Below are 16421 nucleotides of genomic sequence, written 5' to 3'. Positions count from 1 at the left end.
GCATATTGAGTGCATATTGCATATTGAGTGCAGCACTTTTCAGGATCTGGAATAGCTCAACTGGAATTCTATCTCTGCCGGTAGCCAGCGTGAGGAACTCCACCCATGACAAAGGTCATGAGGAAGGAGGCTTGGCATATGCAAAGGCGGGATCAAGCCTCAGGAGTCTCCCTGGAAATTCTCGAGCAATCTACCCCCAAAACCAGAGTCTGCCTACTTTCTGCTTTGTGCTTTCACCTACACCTCTGACTTTACGGGGGGCTGTCCCCCACGACCTCTCTGAAAAAAGAGTTAGCTTACAGCTCCAGTTAATAATTCCTGGGTGTGACAGTGTTTAACCTACAAACTCCTTTGGAAATCCTCTAGCCTGCCTGAATAGGTTTTTCCGGCCACATGTGATTGTTCAGAGCCTCCCAACTGTGAGAGGCAGGAGATGTTCTAAACTGTCTAAACACAGATTCTTTTGAGTAGTTAAAAGATTGATTAGAAATTGTATTGGTGAAGGGATTTTCACTTGTTGGGCCAATGTTTGCTGCTAAGTTTCCATATCCCTTACCTGCTGTGTCCCTGGCAGTGTATTGATTAATATAGTTGGTGTAAGTAGTAGCTTTAATGTTTGTAACCTGGGACCCTTGAGTTAATTCTTTCTTGTTATAGCCCACCACACCTTTGCTCTGTAGGAATGCAACTTTATCTAATGCTTTTTGGAGGCTGGCGCCTGACTTGAGAATAATCACCTTTAGAGAAAAAGGCCTCCGGGCCAGAAGATGATGCAAATCACCTAAACTTTTGCATATGATAAGTTTGCAGGAAGAAAGCCTGGCTTACTGCCTGACTCTACCCCTTCCCCCATTATCCTCTATGCATAACTTAAGGTATAAAAACTACTTTGGAAAATAAAGTGCGGGCCTTGTTCACCGAAACTTGGTCTCCCCATGTCGTTCTTTCTCTTACCTTCTGGCTGAATTATTCAGCCTCTTTTCTACACTGAATTTCCTCACTGAGCTATCCTTATCTCAGCCTCTTTTCTCCACTGAATTTTCCTACTGAGCTATCCTCATTCTATTACTCTTTATATCCTTAATTAACGTTTAATTAAGCAATTGTTTCCTGATCTTCGCCGACGCCGTCTCTCCTTCGAATTCCCTGGTTCAGCCGGGGCTGGTCCCCGGCAATACACAAAAGAAGAACAATTCAGACTGACAACAGCCTTTTATGCTTGCAGCTTTAAATGTGAGAAAATGGTGGAGTAATACACACTAGACACTGAGATAAAAAGATGGCAAGAAAGAATGCCCCCCAAGTCTATCGCCAGAAAACTTATTTTATGCCCAAGGAGGCACCTTTGTTTTAGAGATCTTGGTTGATTTTCATAACTGATCAAATGGGGTATTTGTTCTATTTCCATGCTTTAAATTCCCGCTCTTGTTTGAAATTCACCAATAAAGAGTGAGCCCATGAAACCATGGCCCACATCCTGAACCCTGATAAAAGCAGAACTCAGGCCCACGTGCTCTCATTCTCCTCATATCCTCACTATGTGGCCCCAGGTGTGCTGTGCAATTTCCAGGTCCCGTAAGTAATAAATCTTTATTTTTTTCAAAGTTCCCCAATGGCTACTGCTGAAGGATGTCTTGTAATCACAAAAAGAACCTCAAGGACTGGCCCAAACAGAACACTGGTTATTGGTAAGCTGAGACCCACACAAACCAGGTTCAGGCAGGGAAAACTAATATAGTAGTTTGCCATCATGCCTTTCCTGGAAGGAAAAAAAATACAAGAAAGACTTCCAGTTAACTTAAAGATAGATCAAAAAATCCTGAGAAGAGCAAAGAAATGGTTTAAAAGAAATTACAACAAACAACTGTCTCATTCAAGAGAATTATCAAATGGCCAGTAAGCACTTAATAAGAAGCTCAACATCATCATTCATCAGAAAAACATGAATTAAAGCCATGGTGACAAAGCACCAGGCCAGGCTCCCTGTGTGATATAGCAAATTCTCACTAACTATCCACTTTACACATAATAGTGTATATATGTTGATGCTACTTTCTCTATTCGTCCCACTCTCTCCTTCCTCCTCCATGTCTACAAGTCCATTCTCTACATCTGTGTTGCCATTCCTTCCCTGCAAATAGGTTCGTCAGTACCATTTTTCCAGATTCCACATTTGGGCATAAATATGCATTTGTTTTCATCTTTCTGACTTATTTCACTCTGTGGGATGGGGGTAAGGGAGGGAGGCTCAAGAGGGAGAGCATACAAGTATAATTATTTCTGATTTGAGTTGAGTTGTTGTATGGCAGAAACCAACACAACATTGTAAAAATTAAAAAAAAAATTTTTTTTAAATCCAAGGGCTAAAAAAACATACAAATGAACCATGAGATAACACCATAAACCCACCAGATTTGCTAAATTTAAACAGAATGACATCAAGTACTAATGACAAGGTGGAGAAACTAGAACTCTCTTATATTTCTGGTAGGAGCAGGATTTGATACAACTGCTTTAGAAAAATTGTGTACCTACTGAGAACTTTTATACTGACAAAGGGCACAAACATTTACGCAGTAGAGTTATAAGGCACACAAGGTTATGCACGGATTACAATAGAGTGAAAGGAAAACCAGAAGAGACCCTGATGCTGGGAAAGACTGAGGATAGGAGGAGAAGGAGGCAACCAAGATTGAGATGGTTGGATACCATCACTGAATCAATGAACATGAATTTGAGCAAACTCCAGGAGATGGTGAAGGACAGGGAAGCCTGGCATGCTGCAGTCCATGGGGTTGCAAAGAGTCGGACATGACTGAATGACCGAGCAATAATGATAATGAACGAGTGGTCTGGAATGGAGCCAGGAGGCTGCCGAGGACACATGACTTATGTACGTCTCAGTCTGGGTGACAGCATGTATTGTCCTATGTACTGTCCTAGGAGACATCAGAATACCTGCCAGAAACTCAGGATACGTACTAGGTTCCTTCCCCAAAGGGCAACTATTTCGTTTCTTGAATCAGAGCACAGCCTCGTGGCTTTTGCCTTAATAAGCCCTTGACTCTTTCTCTTCCCCAAAACACTCTCGGTTTTACCCAAATTTGTTTCTCCCGAATTGCAGTTCTTAAGACTCTTAAATCAAGCGCTTTGTTCTTTGCAGCCTTGATTCTATTGAAAGAGGGGATTGTACCAAGACATCACTCTGGGCACTTATCTGTTTCTCTCTCTGTCTAAAATACCACTGAAATTACACAAAAGATAGCCTTAAAAGATTTAAAAAAAATAATAATTTCAGGAACTCCCTGGTGGTCCAGTGGTTAGGACTTGACGCTTTCACTGCCAGGGGCCGGGTTCAATCCCTGGTCAGGGAACTAGATCCCACATGCCATGGCACAATCAAATAAATAAATATTTTTTAAAAAAGAAGTAGCAGAAGAGATGGTAAGTAAAAAACATAAAACATCATGGTAGAAATAAAAAGTTCCTAGAAATCAAGAAGAAAGTGATAATCAAATGCAAAAAAGGGCAAATGGTATAAAAAGGTAAACACCAAGGGAAAAAAATACAGATGACCAATAAAAGTGAATAGCAGAGAGGAAAATGCAGACTGATACAGGATAATGTTTTTCCCTCTATGTCTGGCAAAAGTTCAGGAGAGTCATGTTCACCTTAGGGAGGATCTGGGCTGGCCTACTCAAGCATTGTCAGGGCAGGTACAGCATGTTCTGGAGAATAGCTTGGCAGAATCAGTCAATATTTTAAATGTAAATACTACTTGCTTTTACTTGGCAACTCCACTTTTAGAAAACTACTCTATGAAAATATGATAGTGACATTATTTGTAATAGTGACCACTAACAAATAAATGTCCACCAACAGGGGAAAATGGTTAAATAAATTATGGAACTTCCATATTGTGGAGTGGTTAAAAAGAGAAAAGTAGGTCTATATAAACAAAAAGACATCCAACTGTTGAATGAAATAAAATGGTTAAAATTAAATAAAAAGTTAAAAAATTAAATAAAAAGTTAAAACCTAGAACAATACATGTACTAGAATTCTGTTTGTTTTAAACCTACCTGTCTACCAACCTACCTACCTACCAACCAATGTATTCATAAACGTGTCTGCATTTTTCAGACTATAAAGGTAAAATGGGGAATATACCATATATTAAGTAACATCTCCAGGAGGCTGTGGCAGCCTGTGTAATCAAACTCATGAAGATATTTATAGTGAAAGGTGTGACTATTTGAGGTTTCCCATGTGGCTCAAGTGGTAAAGAATCCACCTGCCAACGAAGAAAAAGCAGGAGATGCCGGTTTAATCCTTGGATCAGGAAGATCCCCTGGAGGAGGACATGGCAACCCACTGCAATATTCTCACCTGGAGAATCCCATGGACAGAGGAGCTTGATGGGCTGCAGTCCATGGGGTCACAAAAGAGTCAGACATGACTGAGAACACACGCACATGCATAGGTGATTATTTACAGTAGTAGGAGAGATAACGGTGATAAATAACTTCATGCTTGTTCAGGTCAGATTTGCCACCAAATGAAGCCAGGTAAGATTTTGCTGCCAAAAGATTATAAAATAAACAAATAAAACCCTGGGTTTTGCCTAAATGATTTATGTATCAACTATGATGATGTCTGGGATGTGGAGAGGAACAAGGAAAAGTGAAGAGGCACTTTCATTTTCTGTCCACAGGCTAATAAGGTCAAAGTCATGGACTCTGACTTCCGGGGTCAGCTAGCTTTGCTATACTGTTTTGTGACTACTGGGAACAATCCTCACCATGGTCACAAAGATAGTGTGTGAGTCAGTGCCACACTGGATGAACAGAATATCCCAGTACATTGCTCTCCCTGTGCATGCTGCTGCTGCTGCTAAGTCGCTTCAGTCCTGTCCGACTCTGTGCGACCCCATAGACGGCAGCCCACCAGGCTCCCCTGTCCCTGGGATTCTCCAGGCAAGAACACTGGAGTGGGTTGCCATTTCCTTCTCCAATGCATGAAAGTGAAAAGGGAAAGTGAAGTTGCTCAGTTGTGTCCGACTATTAGCGACCCCATGGACTGCAGCCTACCAGGCTCCTCTGTCCATGGGATTTTCCAGGCAAGAGTACTGGAGTGGGGTGCCATTGCCTTCTCCCTGTGCATGAGAACTGAATAAATAAAAAATGGATCAGGAACACAGTGGCCCACCTATCTTACGTGTCATCTAATTTAACCTACAGAAATTTGAGGGGAGGTATTTTCTTATTTTAAGACTAAGGTCTCAGTTGAGTTGAATAAGTCAGGTTAAGCAAGTATTAGGCCCAACGCTAAGTATTAGAACTGAGATTTTAACCTGGGTGGGACTCAAAGTCCAGTGCTGTTTGAAATTCTGTACATTTGTGGGTTCCATTGTGTAATGGTTAGCACTCTGAACTCTGAAATGTTGTACATTTGTAAACTTGACTACTGGTGACCTGTACACTCACAGATATACTCTCAAGTATATGCACTGGTATACTGACAAGTATTCTTGTGACTTGCACATTCACAAGTCATGTTCTCTCCCCCACTGATGAGGTCACAGGTATAAACATACGACATACCTTACTCTCTTTTTATGTCTTTTAAAAAAATAATAATACAACTTACAGGGTAAAAAAAGTGAAACAATACCATGGTTAAAAGGACTTCAAGAAAAGGCAATCAAAACTACAGTGAGATACAACCTCACATCTGTTAGAATGGCAAGCAATAACATGTTTGGCAAGGATGTGGAGAACGATAAACCTGCCTGCACTATTGACTGGAATGTAAATTGGTGCAGCCACAGGGATATTTTGGAACATTTCTTTCAGGCATCTTCAACAGGTAGCTGTTTTTCCATAGTTGAAATAGTTTTTCCATAGTTTCCATGCTGTATAAACAGTTGTACATTCTGGTGGGTTTGTTTTTCTGCACTTATTATAATAGATATGTTCTGATGTCACTGAAATCTCATCCTGAACATTCCGGTTACTGGTTATGCTTCCTAGTTGACCATTTCCCAGTAGTTAGGTTTGGGGGCTGTTTCTGCTTTGCTGTTAACATTGTGCAGGAACACGACGTTTTCCTCTAAAAACCTTCAGCGCAGCTCTCTGAAGTGAAGGTCGCTGAGTCGTGTCTGAGTCTTTGCGACCTCATGGACTATACAGTCCATGGAATTCTCTACGCCAGAATGCTGGAGGGGGTAGCCTTTCCCTTCTCCAGGGGCTCTTCCTAACCCAGGGATCGAACCCGGGTCTCCCTCATTGCGGACGGATTCTTTACCAGCTGAGCCACAAGGAAAACCCGAGCCCATTCCATTACAGAGAAGTAAGTGGGCAGCAGACACCTCAGGGAGTAATTTCTCTGACTTTAAGAAGAGATTTCAATATAAAGGTCAATTTTGGAGTCCTTCTGCTGATGCTAAGTCACGTCAGTCGTGTCCGACTCTGTGCTACCCCACAGACGGCAGCCCACCAGGCTCCCGTCCCTGGGATTCTCCAGGCAAGAATACTGGAGTGGGTTGCCATTTCCTTCTCCAGTGCACGAAAGTGAAAAGTGAAAATGAAGTCGCTTAGTCGTGTCCGACTCTTCGCGACCCCATGGACTGCAGCCTACCAGGCTCCGCCGTCCATGGGATTTCCCAGGCAAGAGTACTGGAGTGGGTTGCCATTGGAGTCCTTAGAGAGCTTTAAACACTCAGCATTTAGAAAGACAGTGGATCTACTTACACACACTGGTATTTGAGGGCCGAATAATTGTTCTAACCTTCCACCCAGCGCTCTCGCCCTACAGCAATCTGAAATCAGAACCGCGAGTCTCGAAAAGCAACTTCTCCAAGGAGTGGCGCCCCAGCCGCCCGGACCAAACCACGCAGGCTTCTGAGCACTGGCAGCGATGCGGGGTCCCTTACCCGGGCAGCGCCAGCTCCTCCTCGGCGCGATCCCAGAAACTGGTGGCCGAAGGCAGAGTCAGGATCCCGCCCAGTTCGAACACGGCCGCACGCAGCGCCATGGCGATCTTTCAACCAGAAATCAAGCGAAGCAAGATGCACGAAAACCGGGCGGCCAGACTGGAGCAGCAGGCCACCAAGGTTACCTAACTCGAGCTCGGCCCCGCTCCAGCCCGAGCCTCGGCCCCACCCCCTGCCTTCAGACTGGACACAACTCCACCCCGCCCCCTGCCCTGACCCTGGCCCCGCCCCTGCCCCGGCCTCCGCCACGACCCCCTGTACCAGATTCGACCGCGACCCACCTCCGCTCCGCCCCTTGACTTGCGCTTGACCACGCCCCACCTCCGCCTGGTCCCCTGACCCCGGCCCCGCCACTCCAACACGCCCCCATGCCCCGCCTCAGCCACGCCCCCCCGTGCCAAACTTTATTGCCACCCATCTCCGCCCGCCCCCTGTCCTGGTCCCCGCTGGGGTCGCCAGGAGGTCCTATGAGCCCTCCTTTGATGTACCCGCACCCGACTGAGCGACTTAACTTTCACTTTTCACTTTCACGCATTGGAGAAGGAAATGGCAACCCACTCCAGTGTTCTTGCCTGGAGAATCCCAGGGACGGGGGAGCCTGGTGGGCTGCCGTCTATGGAGTCGCACAGAGTCAGACATGACTGAAGCGACTTAGCAGCAGCAGCAGCATCGTCCGAGGCCCGGATTCCATCTCCTTGCCTCCTCGCGCCTGCATCTGGGGCTGGAATCTCGCTTCTGAATGCATCATCTTCTGTCCCCAAAACGAAATTCCTAAGAAGATCCCCTTGAGAAGGAAATGGCAACCCACTCCAATATTCTTGCCTGGAGAATCCCATGGACAGAGGAGCCTGGCGGGCTACAATCCATGGGGTTGCAAAAGAATCGAACTTGACTGAGCGATTAAACAAGTAGCCTCAGGCCAGAGCAGTGGCTGCTTGAAAAGATGGACCCAGCCCAGGGAACAGGCTGACAGGCTTAAAGTGTACTTGTCAGACTTTCCAGTCTGGGCGAAGATGGGGACCTGAGAAAAAGCCAGAGGCTACAGAACCTTTGAGAGAGAAAGAGAGAGAGAGAGTGTGTGTGTGTTGCCAAATCTTTCTTCATTCAATATTTGGATCTTCTATATTCATCTCCGGAGAAGGCGATGGCACCCCACTCCAGTACTCTTGCCTGGAAAATCTCATGGATGGAGGAGCCTGGTAGGCTGCAGTCCATGGGGTCTCGAAGAGTTGGACATGACTGAGCGACTTCACTTTCCCTTTTCACTTGCATGCATTGGAGAAGGAAATGGCAACCCACTCCAGTGTTCTTGTCTGGAGAATCCCAAGGACAGGGGAGCCTGGTGGGCTGCCGTCTTTGGGGTTGCACAGAGTCGGGCACGACTGAAGTGACTTAGCAGCATATTCATCTCAGTTGGAATATCTAAAAAAATAATAGATTTGTGTCCCTAATTTTCTAGATACAGATTCCTCACTATCCTGACCATGTGCCTCTAGTCACACTTGTTTGTCAAGGCAAAATGTAATTCTAGAATAAAATAGAATGCCTCATATATGGTATGCCAACAGAATACATCCACCCCAGCCTCTTGTGGAATGAGGTTTAGAAGACGTTGTTGTTCAGTCTCTCAGTCGTGTCTAACTCTTTGCGACCCCATGGACTGCAGCATGCCAGGCTTCCCTGTCCTTCATGATCTCCTGGAGTTTGCTCAAATTCATGTCCACTGAATCAGTGTTGCTGTCTAACCATCTCATCCTCTGCCTCCCCCTTCTCCTTTTGCCTTCAATCTTTAGCATCAGGGTCTTTTCGAATGAGTAAGTTCTTCGCATCAGGTAGCCAAAGTATTGGAACTTCAGCTTCAGCATCAGTCCTTCCAAAGAGTATTCAGGGTTGATTTCCTTCAAAAGACATACATTTGAACTATGATTACTCCTTTGTACATTCTTTTTATGCTAATGCTGCCTTAAAATGTTTGAACTTCATTTTAAACTATACTCTTGGCTCATTTGTGTTTTTGGAAAACCTAAACCTTAGGAGTGTCCGAGTTGAGCTTACTAATGGGTTGTTGGATTCTCTGTGCCTTTGTAGTAAGTTCTGTGAGTTAAAGCATACACCTGGCCTAATGTTCCAACTTGCTGAGATGTGGGTTCGATCCCTGGATTAGGAAGATTCTCTGGAGGCAGGCATGGCAACCCACTCCAGTATTCTTGCCTAGAGAATCCCATGGACAGAGGAGCTTGGGGGCCTACAGTCCACAGGGAGGGTTGCAAAGAATTGGACACAAATGAAGCAACTTAGGATGCATGCTCAAAGACCCTAGGTTTGAAGACTGAGCCAGAGTTAAAGTGAATAAATACAGTAGTCACTCAAGAAGTTGACAATCTTAGGGACTTCCCTGATGGTCCAGTGCTTAAGACTTCACCTCCCAATGCAGGGGGTGCAGGTTCCATCCCTGGTCAGGAAGCCTGGGGCCATAAAATCAAAACATAAAATAGAAGCAATACTGTCATAAATTCACTAAAAGACTTTAAAAGTGATCCACATCAGAAAAATTTTTTAAAAAGTTGGTGATCTCAGAAGTAAAATTGAGTCGAAAAAAAGAAAGAAAATGGCTGCCTGACTTATGTAGTTTAAAACCTCTTAAATTGAAATCTACAATTTAGACTTCTCTGTGGTCTCCACATATGCACATGCAATTTTCTATTCAATACCTCCTCATGAATATCTCATAGGCATCTTGAATTTCTAATGATTGAAACAGAGTTCTTGCTGCATTCACACCTCCCAAGTCTGCTCCTGGTCTTCAGTTCAGTTCAGTTCAGTCACTCAGTCATGTCTGACTCTTTGCGACCCCATGAATCGCAGCACGCCAGGCCTTGCTGTCCATCACCAACTCTTGGAGTTCACTCAAACTCATGTCCATCGAGTCGGTGATGCCATCCAGCCGTCTCATCCTCTGTCATCCCCTTCTCCTCCTGCCCCCAATCCCTCCCAGCATCAGGGTCTTTTCAAACGAGTCAGCTCTTCGCATCAGGTGGCCAAAGTATTGGAGTTTCAGCTTCAACATTAGTCCCTCCAATGAACACCCAAGACTCATCTCCTTTAGGATGGACTGGTCGGATCTCTTTGCAGTCCAAGGGACTCTCAAGAGTCTTCTCCAACACCACAGTTCAAAAGCATCAATTCTTCGGCACTCAGCTTTCTTCACAGTCCAACTCTCACATCCATACATGACCACTGGAAACACCATAGCCTTGACTAGACGGACCTTTGTTGACAAAGTAATGTCTCTACTTTTCAATATGCTATCTAAGTTGGTCATAACTTTCCTTCCAAGGAGTAAGCGTCTTTTAATTTCACGGCTGAAATCACCATCTGCAGTGATTTTGGAGCCCAGAAAAATGAAGTCTGACACTGTTTCCACTGTTTCCCCATCTATTTCTCATGAAGTGATGGGACCAGATGCCATGATCTTAGTTTTCTGAATGTTGAGCTTTAAGCCAACTTTTTCACTCTCCTCTTTCACTTTCATCAAGAGGCTTTTTAGTTCCTCTTCACTTTCTGCCATAAGGGTGGTGTCATCTGCATAGCTGAGGTTATCGATATTTCTCCCGGCAATCTTGATTCCAGCTTGTGGTTCATCCAGCCCAGCATTTCTCATGATGTACTCTGCATATAAGTTAAATAAGCAGGGTGACAATATACAGTCTTGACAGACTCCTTTTCCTATTTGGAACCAGTCTGTTGTTCCATGTCCAGTTCTAACTGTTGCTTCCTGACCTGCATACAGGTTTCTCAAGAGGCAGGTGAGGTGGTCTGGTATTCCCATCTCCTGAGGAATTTTCCACAGTTGATTATGATCCACACAGTCAAAGGCTTTGGCATAGTCAATAAAGCAATGTTTTTCTGGAACTCTCTTGCTTTTTCGATGATCCAGCAGATGTTGGCAATTTGATCTCTGGTTCCTCTGCCTTTTCTAAAACCAGCTTGAACATCTGGAAGTTCACGGTTCACGTATTGCTGAAGCCTGGCTTGGAGAATTTTGAGCATTACTTTATTAGTGTGAGATGAGTGCAATTGTGCAGTAGTTTGAGCATTCTTTGGCATTGCCTTTCTTTGGGATTGGAATGAAAACTGACCTTTTCCAGTCCTGTAGCCACTGCTGAGTTTTCCAAATTTGCTGGCATACTGAGTGCAGCACTTTCACAGCATCATCTTCCAGGATTTGAAATAGCTCCACTGGAATTCCATCACCTCCACTAGCTTTGTTCATAGTGATGCTTCCTAAGGCCCACTTGACTTCACATTCCAGGATGTCTGGCTCTAGGTGAGTGATCACACCATCGTGATTATCTGGGTCGTGAAGCTCTTTTCTGTACATTTCTTCTGTGTATTCTTGCCACCTCTTCTTAATATCTTCTGCTTCTGTTAGGTCCATACCATTTCTGTCCTTTATCGAGCCCATCTTTGCATGAAATGTTCTCTTGGTATCTCTAATTTTCTTGAAGAGATCTCTAGTCTTTCCCATTCTATTGTTTTTCTCTATTTCTTTGCATTGATTGCTGAGGAAGGCTTTCTTATCTCTCCTTGCTATTCTTCGGAACTCTGCATTCAGATGCTTATATCTTTCCTTTTCTCCTTTGCTTTTCGCTTCTCTTCTTTTCACAGCTATTTGTAAGGCCTCCCCAGACAGCCATTTTGCTTTTTTGCATTTCTTTTCCATGGGGATGGTCTTGATCCCTGTCTCCTGTACAATGTCATGTACCTCTTGGTCTTACTAAAGGGTATTTCCGATCAGGCAGTTGCTCAATCTAAGAAACTTGGAGCGGCTTACATATCTCTGGTTCCCAGCTAAGTGTGTCCTTGAACTTAATCCCAGTGGAGGCTGGCTGATTGGGGCAGAGGTGACAGCTTTCAGTTCAGTGGTGGTGTTTTTCTGGGAGTCTTTCTATTTTTTAAGTAAATAAAGTCTTTTTTATTAATCATCGTTATATAAATTAATTAACCATGAACATTTGAGTGACAACATACACAATTTATCTCTCTAGAATATTGGCTTTTTATTTTATTTTGGAGTAGAGTTGATTAACAATGTTATGATAGTTTCAGATGTACAGAGAAGTGATTCAGCTATACATATTGTGTAACTGATACATGTATCCTTATTCAAATTCTTCTCCCATTTATGTGATCCTGTAGGCTCACTCCTGGGCATATATCTGCAGAAAAACATGGTCTGAAAGTATACATGCACCCTAAAGTTAACTACAGCACTGTTTATAATGGCCCAGATATGGAAGCAACCTAAGTGTCCATCGACAGAGGAGTGGATAAAGAAGATATGGTACATATATACCGTCAACGAAAAAATTAATCACAACCTGAAAGTAGACTTATTTTATTTGGTGGGGATGTTAAGGACTCCAAGCCTGGGAGATATCATTTCAGTAGCCATGAGAAAACTGCTCTGAACTGGCAGGAGAGGGAATCAGGCTATATACAAGTTTGCAACATAGGGAGCAGGCGGTCTGAACATTAGAGATTATTATGAAGTAAGGAAAACCAGATATCAAGTTAAGGAATTTAGCGTTCTTCTATGCATGGAAAGATGCAAGACTATGGGATTATTGAAGTCATTCCTTTCATATGCATCTCAGCTATCTGGGGGCAGCATCCTGCACAGTGACATTTTTCTCTTTCTTGAATTTCCTTAAGACCTTGCAGCTCACACTGGATTGCGATAATCACTGATGATTATTGTTCCTCATGTAGGAACTTGAGCACTTGTCAACATGGTTCAGAAACTCACATTTGGAGGGCCAGGGTCATGGATAGCTATGACATTTCTTAACCACCAGTATGGCAGGAAATATTTTATTTCACATTACAACGGAATATTACTCAGCTGTAGAAGTAATGAAATAATGCCATATGTAGCGACGCGGATGGGCCTAGAGATTGTTATACTGAATGAAGTAGTTCAGACAGAGAAAGAGGAATATCATATGTTATTGCTTTCTTAAAGGCCCTGTCTGGAGCTCATTCTGCCATTTTTTTTTCCCAAAGATTCTACAGGTTCCTAATTTCCTGTATTCAATCTCTTGCTATTTAAATTAACTAGAGTGATTTCTGTTGCCTGACTGATGCAGTACTGTTTAGGAATACACATATGTGTTTGTGAAATGCAGCGAAGTGAAGAGGAAGGTCACATCAACAGAATTAGATTTTATAAAACCCACTTTGAGAAAAAAAAATAAGAAAGTTAGAATATGAGACCCCACTTTAGGTGGGAATCATCTTTGCTGAAGACGAAATTGTGACCCTTTGTTTATTCCAGGGCTGTAAACTAGGAGACTGATTTGATCTGGACTATTTTATAATACCTTACAGGACTTCCTGGATGAATTGCTTAGGGAAAGATGAGACATCTCAATTGCATTTCTCTGTGTTCCACTTTTTCTCATAGGTCGTTGTCCCCCTCTGTTTTCTGCCACACAAGATATAGGAAGTTGCGAGTTCACTCAGGTGGACAATGGAAATGGTATACCTTTTTGAGATGTAAATCCTAACTCTTATGTCTACTAATCTTAATATTTATAAATATGTTTGAGGTGATAGCACTGGGATCATAAAACATGGCCAGTGTAGTAGTGAAAATTCAGAAATTACACCTGCTATCAATCACTCAATTTGTAATGAGCTTATCAGATTTTATTTTGGATTTCCTGCCCCTGCAACCCCTTCCCCACCTCCTGTCGGACGTTGGTCTTCCAACTCTATTTTAAAGACTTATTTATTTTTATTTAGTTTTGGCTGCAGTGGGTCTTCATTGCAGTCATCAGGGGCTACTCATCATTGTAGGGTGCAGGCTTCTCATCACGGTGGCTTCTCTTGCTGTGGAGTACGGGCTCTAGGCCCACAGGCTTCAGTAGTTGTGGTTTGAGGGCTTTAGAGCACAGGCTCAATAGTTGTGGTGCATGGGCTTAGTTGCTCAATGACATGTGGGATATGCGTGGACCAGGGATTGAGTCCATGGCCCCTGCATTGGCAGGATGATTCTCACCCATTGGACCACCAGAGAAATCCTCCAACCCTATTTTAAAACCCTGCTTAATTCCTAATAGTTGAGAGAGAGGGTCACAGTGCTGTTTCTCCTGCTGTAGGTGTTTGAATCACGCTCAAAACTGTCTCAAGTGTTTTCTAAGCCCTCATTTCACCTGAAGGTTGGTCTTTCTTCAGTGCAGCAAATGAATCTCTTTTATTCGTTCAAAAAATACGTATCAAGTACCTGCTGTGTGCCAGGTACTTTCTCAGCACTTGGGATCCAGTGGGAAATAAAACAGACCAAAAATAGAAACAAAAAGTTTCCATTTTTAGTGTAATGATGAATTAAGGAGTTGCCAGTTGCTTGTGGGGCAATGAGAAAAATGACATTGGGAATAGTGATGTTAGCTACTTGTTTTTTTTTTTTTTTTTTTTTTTTTTAAGCAAGAAATATAACTGTATTTATTTTCAGAAGACATGTTCTTAAAAATAGAAATCCACTAAAAACTGTTAGAACTAATAAGCTGAACAAGTTGCAGGACATAGGGTCAATATAAAATAGTCAACTGTATTTCTATACACCAGCAGTGAAAAATATGAAAACAAAATGTAAAAAACAATTCCATTTATAAAAGCATCAAAAAGAATAAAATAATAAAAATAAGCTTAATAGAAGTGTAAAACTTGTATTTTGAAAGCTGCCAGACTTTTTTAAAATTTAAGTTGTTTTTTCTTATTTGTCATTTTTTGGACTGCCAACACCTATAAACTCTTGCTACCTTTAGAAAATTCTGCCCCAAAGTGGACATCTGTCAGTCAGAGATGCACAATGTTCTTCAAACATCTCTCTATTTTGGTATCTCTCACATTTTGAATTTTACACAAACACCACAGTAGTCAGGCTGTCCTCCCACTGATCACGTGACTTGGGTGGTGCCAGTCAATGTGCTCGCCTGTTGGGTAAGGGAATGAGCAAGCTGAAGTGACAGCCGTGTGAGGTGGAACTTGCTTCCAGCCTTGGCAGTGGCAGAAGCATCTAGCTTTGATCTTGGAAAGATAGCTGTGAGTGGTCCTGAAGAGAGGTTTTTAACTCCCTGCCCAGGAATTGAACCTGGGTAAGCCTGGAGAGTCCCATGGACAGAGGAGCCTGGTGGGCTGCAGTCCATGGGGTTGCTAGGAGTCGGACACGACTGAGCGACTTCACTTTCACTTTTCACTTTCATGCATTGGAGAAGGAAATGGCAACCCACTCCAGTGTTCTTGCCTGGTGAAACCCAGGGATAGGGGGAGTCTGGTGGGCTGCCGTCTATGGGGTCGCACAGAGTCGGACACGACTGAAGAGACTTAGCAGCAGCAGCAGCAGCAGCAACCTGGATGAAAACCAGAAACCTTAACCACTAGACTACCAGGGGCTAGAAGCTAGAAGCAAAGTTCAGTTCAGTTCAGTCACTCAGTCGTGTCCGACTCTTTGCGACCCCATGAACTGCAGCACGCCAGGCCTCCCTGTCCATCACCAACTTCCAGAGTCCACCCAAAACCATGTCCATTGAGTCAGTGATGCCATCCAACCATCTCATCCTCTGTTGTCCCCTTCCCTTCCTGCCCTCAATCTTTCCCAGCATCAGGGTCTTTTCAAACGAGTCAGCTCTTCGCATCAGGTGGCCAAAGTATTGGAGTTTCAGCTTCAACATTAGTCCCTCCAATGAACACCCAAGACTCATCTCCTTTAGGATGGACTGGTCGGATCTCTTTGCAGTCCAAGGGACTCTCAAGAGTCTTCTCCAACACCACAGTTCAAAAGCATCAATTCTTTGGCGCTCAGCTTTCTTCACAGTCCAACTCTCACATCCATACATGACCACTGGAAACACCATAGCCTTGACTAGACGGACCTTTGTTGACAAAGTAATGTCTCTACTTTTTAATATGCTGTCTAGGTTGGTCATAACTTTTCTTCCAAGGAGTATAAGGGTCTTTTTTTTTTTTCTTTTTTTTAAAAATTTTATTTTATTTTTAAACTTTACAATATTGTGTTAGTTTTGCCAAATATCGAAATGAATCCGCCACAGGTATACATGTGTTCCCCATCCTGAACCCTCCTCCCTCCTCCCTCCCCATACCATCCCTCTGGGTCGTCCCAGTGCACCAGCCCCAAGCATCCAGTATCATGCATCGAACCTGGACTGGCGACTCGTTTCATACATGATATTATACATGCTTCAATGCCATTCTCCCAAATCTTCCCACCCTCTCCCTCTCTCACAGAGTCCATAAGATTGTTCTATACATCAGTGTCTCTTTTGCTGTCTTGTACACAGGGTTATTGTTACCATCTTTCTAAATTCCATATATATGTGTTAGTATACTGTATTGGTGTTTTTCT

The 16421-nt window shown here is 43.4% G+C and overlaps 1 protein-coding gene across 4 annotated transcripts in view; it reads right to left on the bottom strand.

Moving 5' to 3' along the window:
- The window catches only part of EPHX2 (epoxide hydrolase 2), an 84043-nt gene extending 76895 nt beyond the window's left edge, over window positions 1-7148 (bottom strand). For all 4 annotated transcript variants that reach the window (XM_086416549.1, XM_086416550.1, XM_086416552.1 and 1 more), the window contains exon 1: window positions 6935-7148. In XM_086416549.1, coding sequence (XP_086272675.1) covers window positions 6935-7035 — 101 coding nt within the window. In that variant the 5' untranslated portion in view covers window positions 7036-7148. The remainder of the gene's footprint in view (window positions 1-6934) is intronic.
- Between the last annotated feature and the right edge of the window lie 9273 nt (window positions 7149-16421).

Source organism: Bos grunniens, chromosome 8 (genome assembly GCF_055505025.1).
Source record: "Bos grunniens cultivar Pamir isolate PY7600 chromosome 8, Bosgru_T2T1.0, whole genome shotgun sequence".
NCBI lineage: Eukaryota > Metazoa > Chordata > Mammalia > Artiodactyla > Bovidae > Bos > Bos grunniens.
Note: the sequence above shows the minus strand (reverse complement) of the source record. Positions and strands in the feature narration are given on the sequence as shown.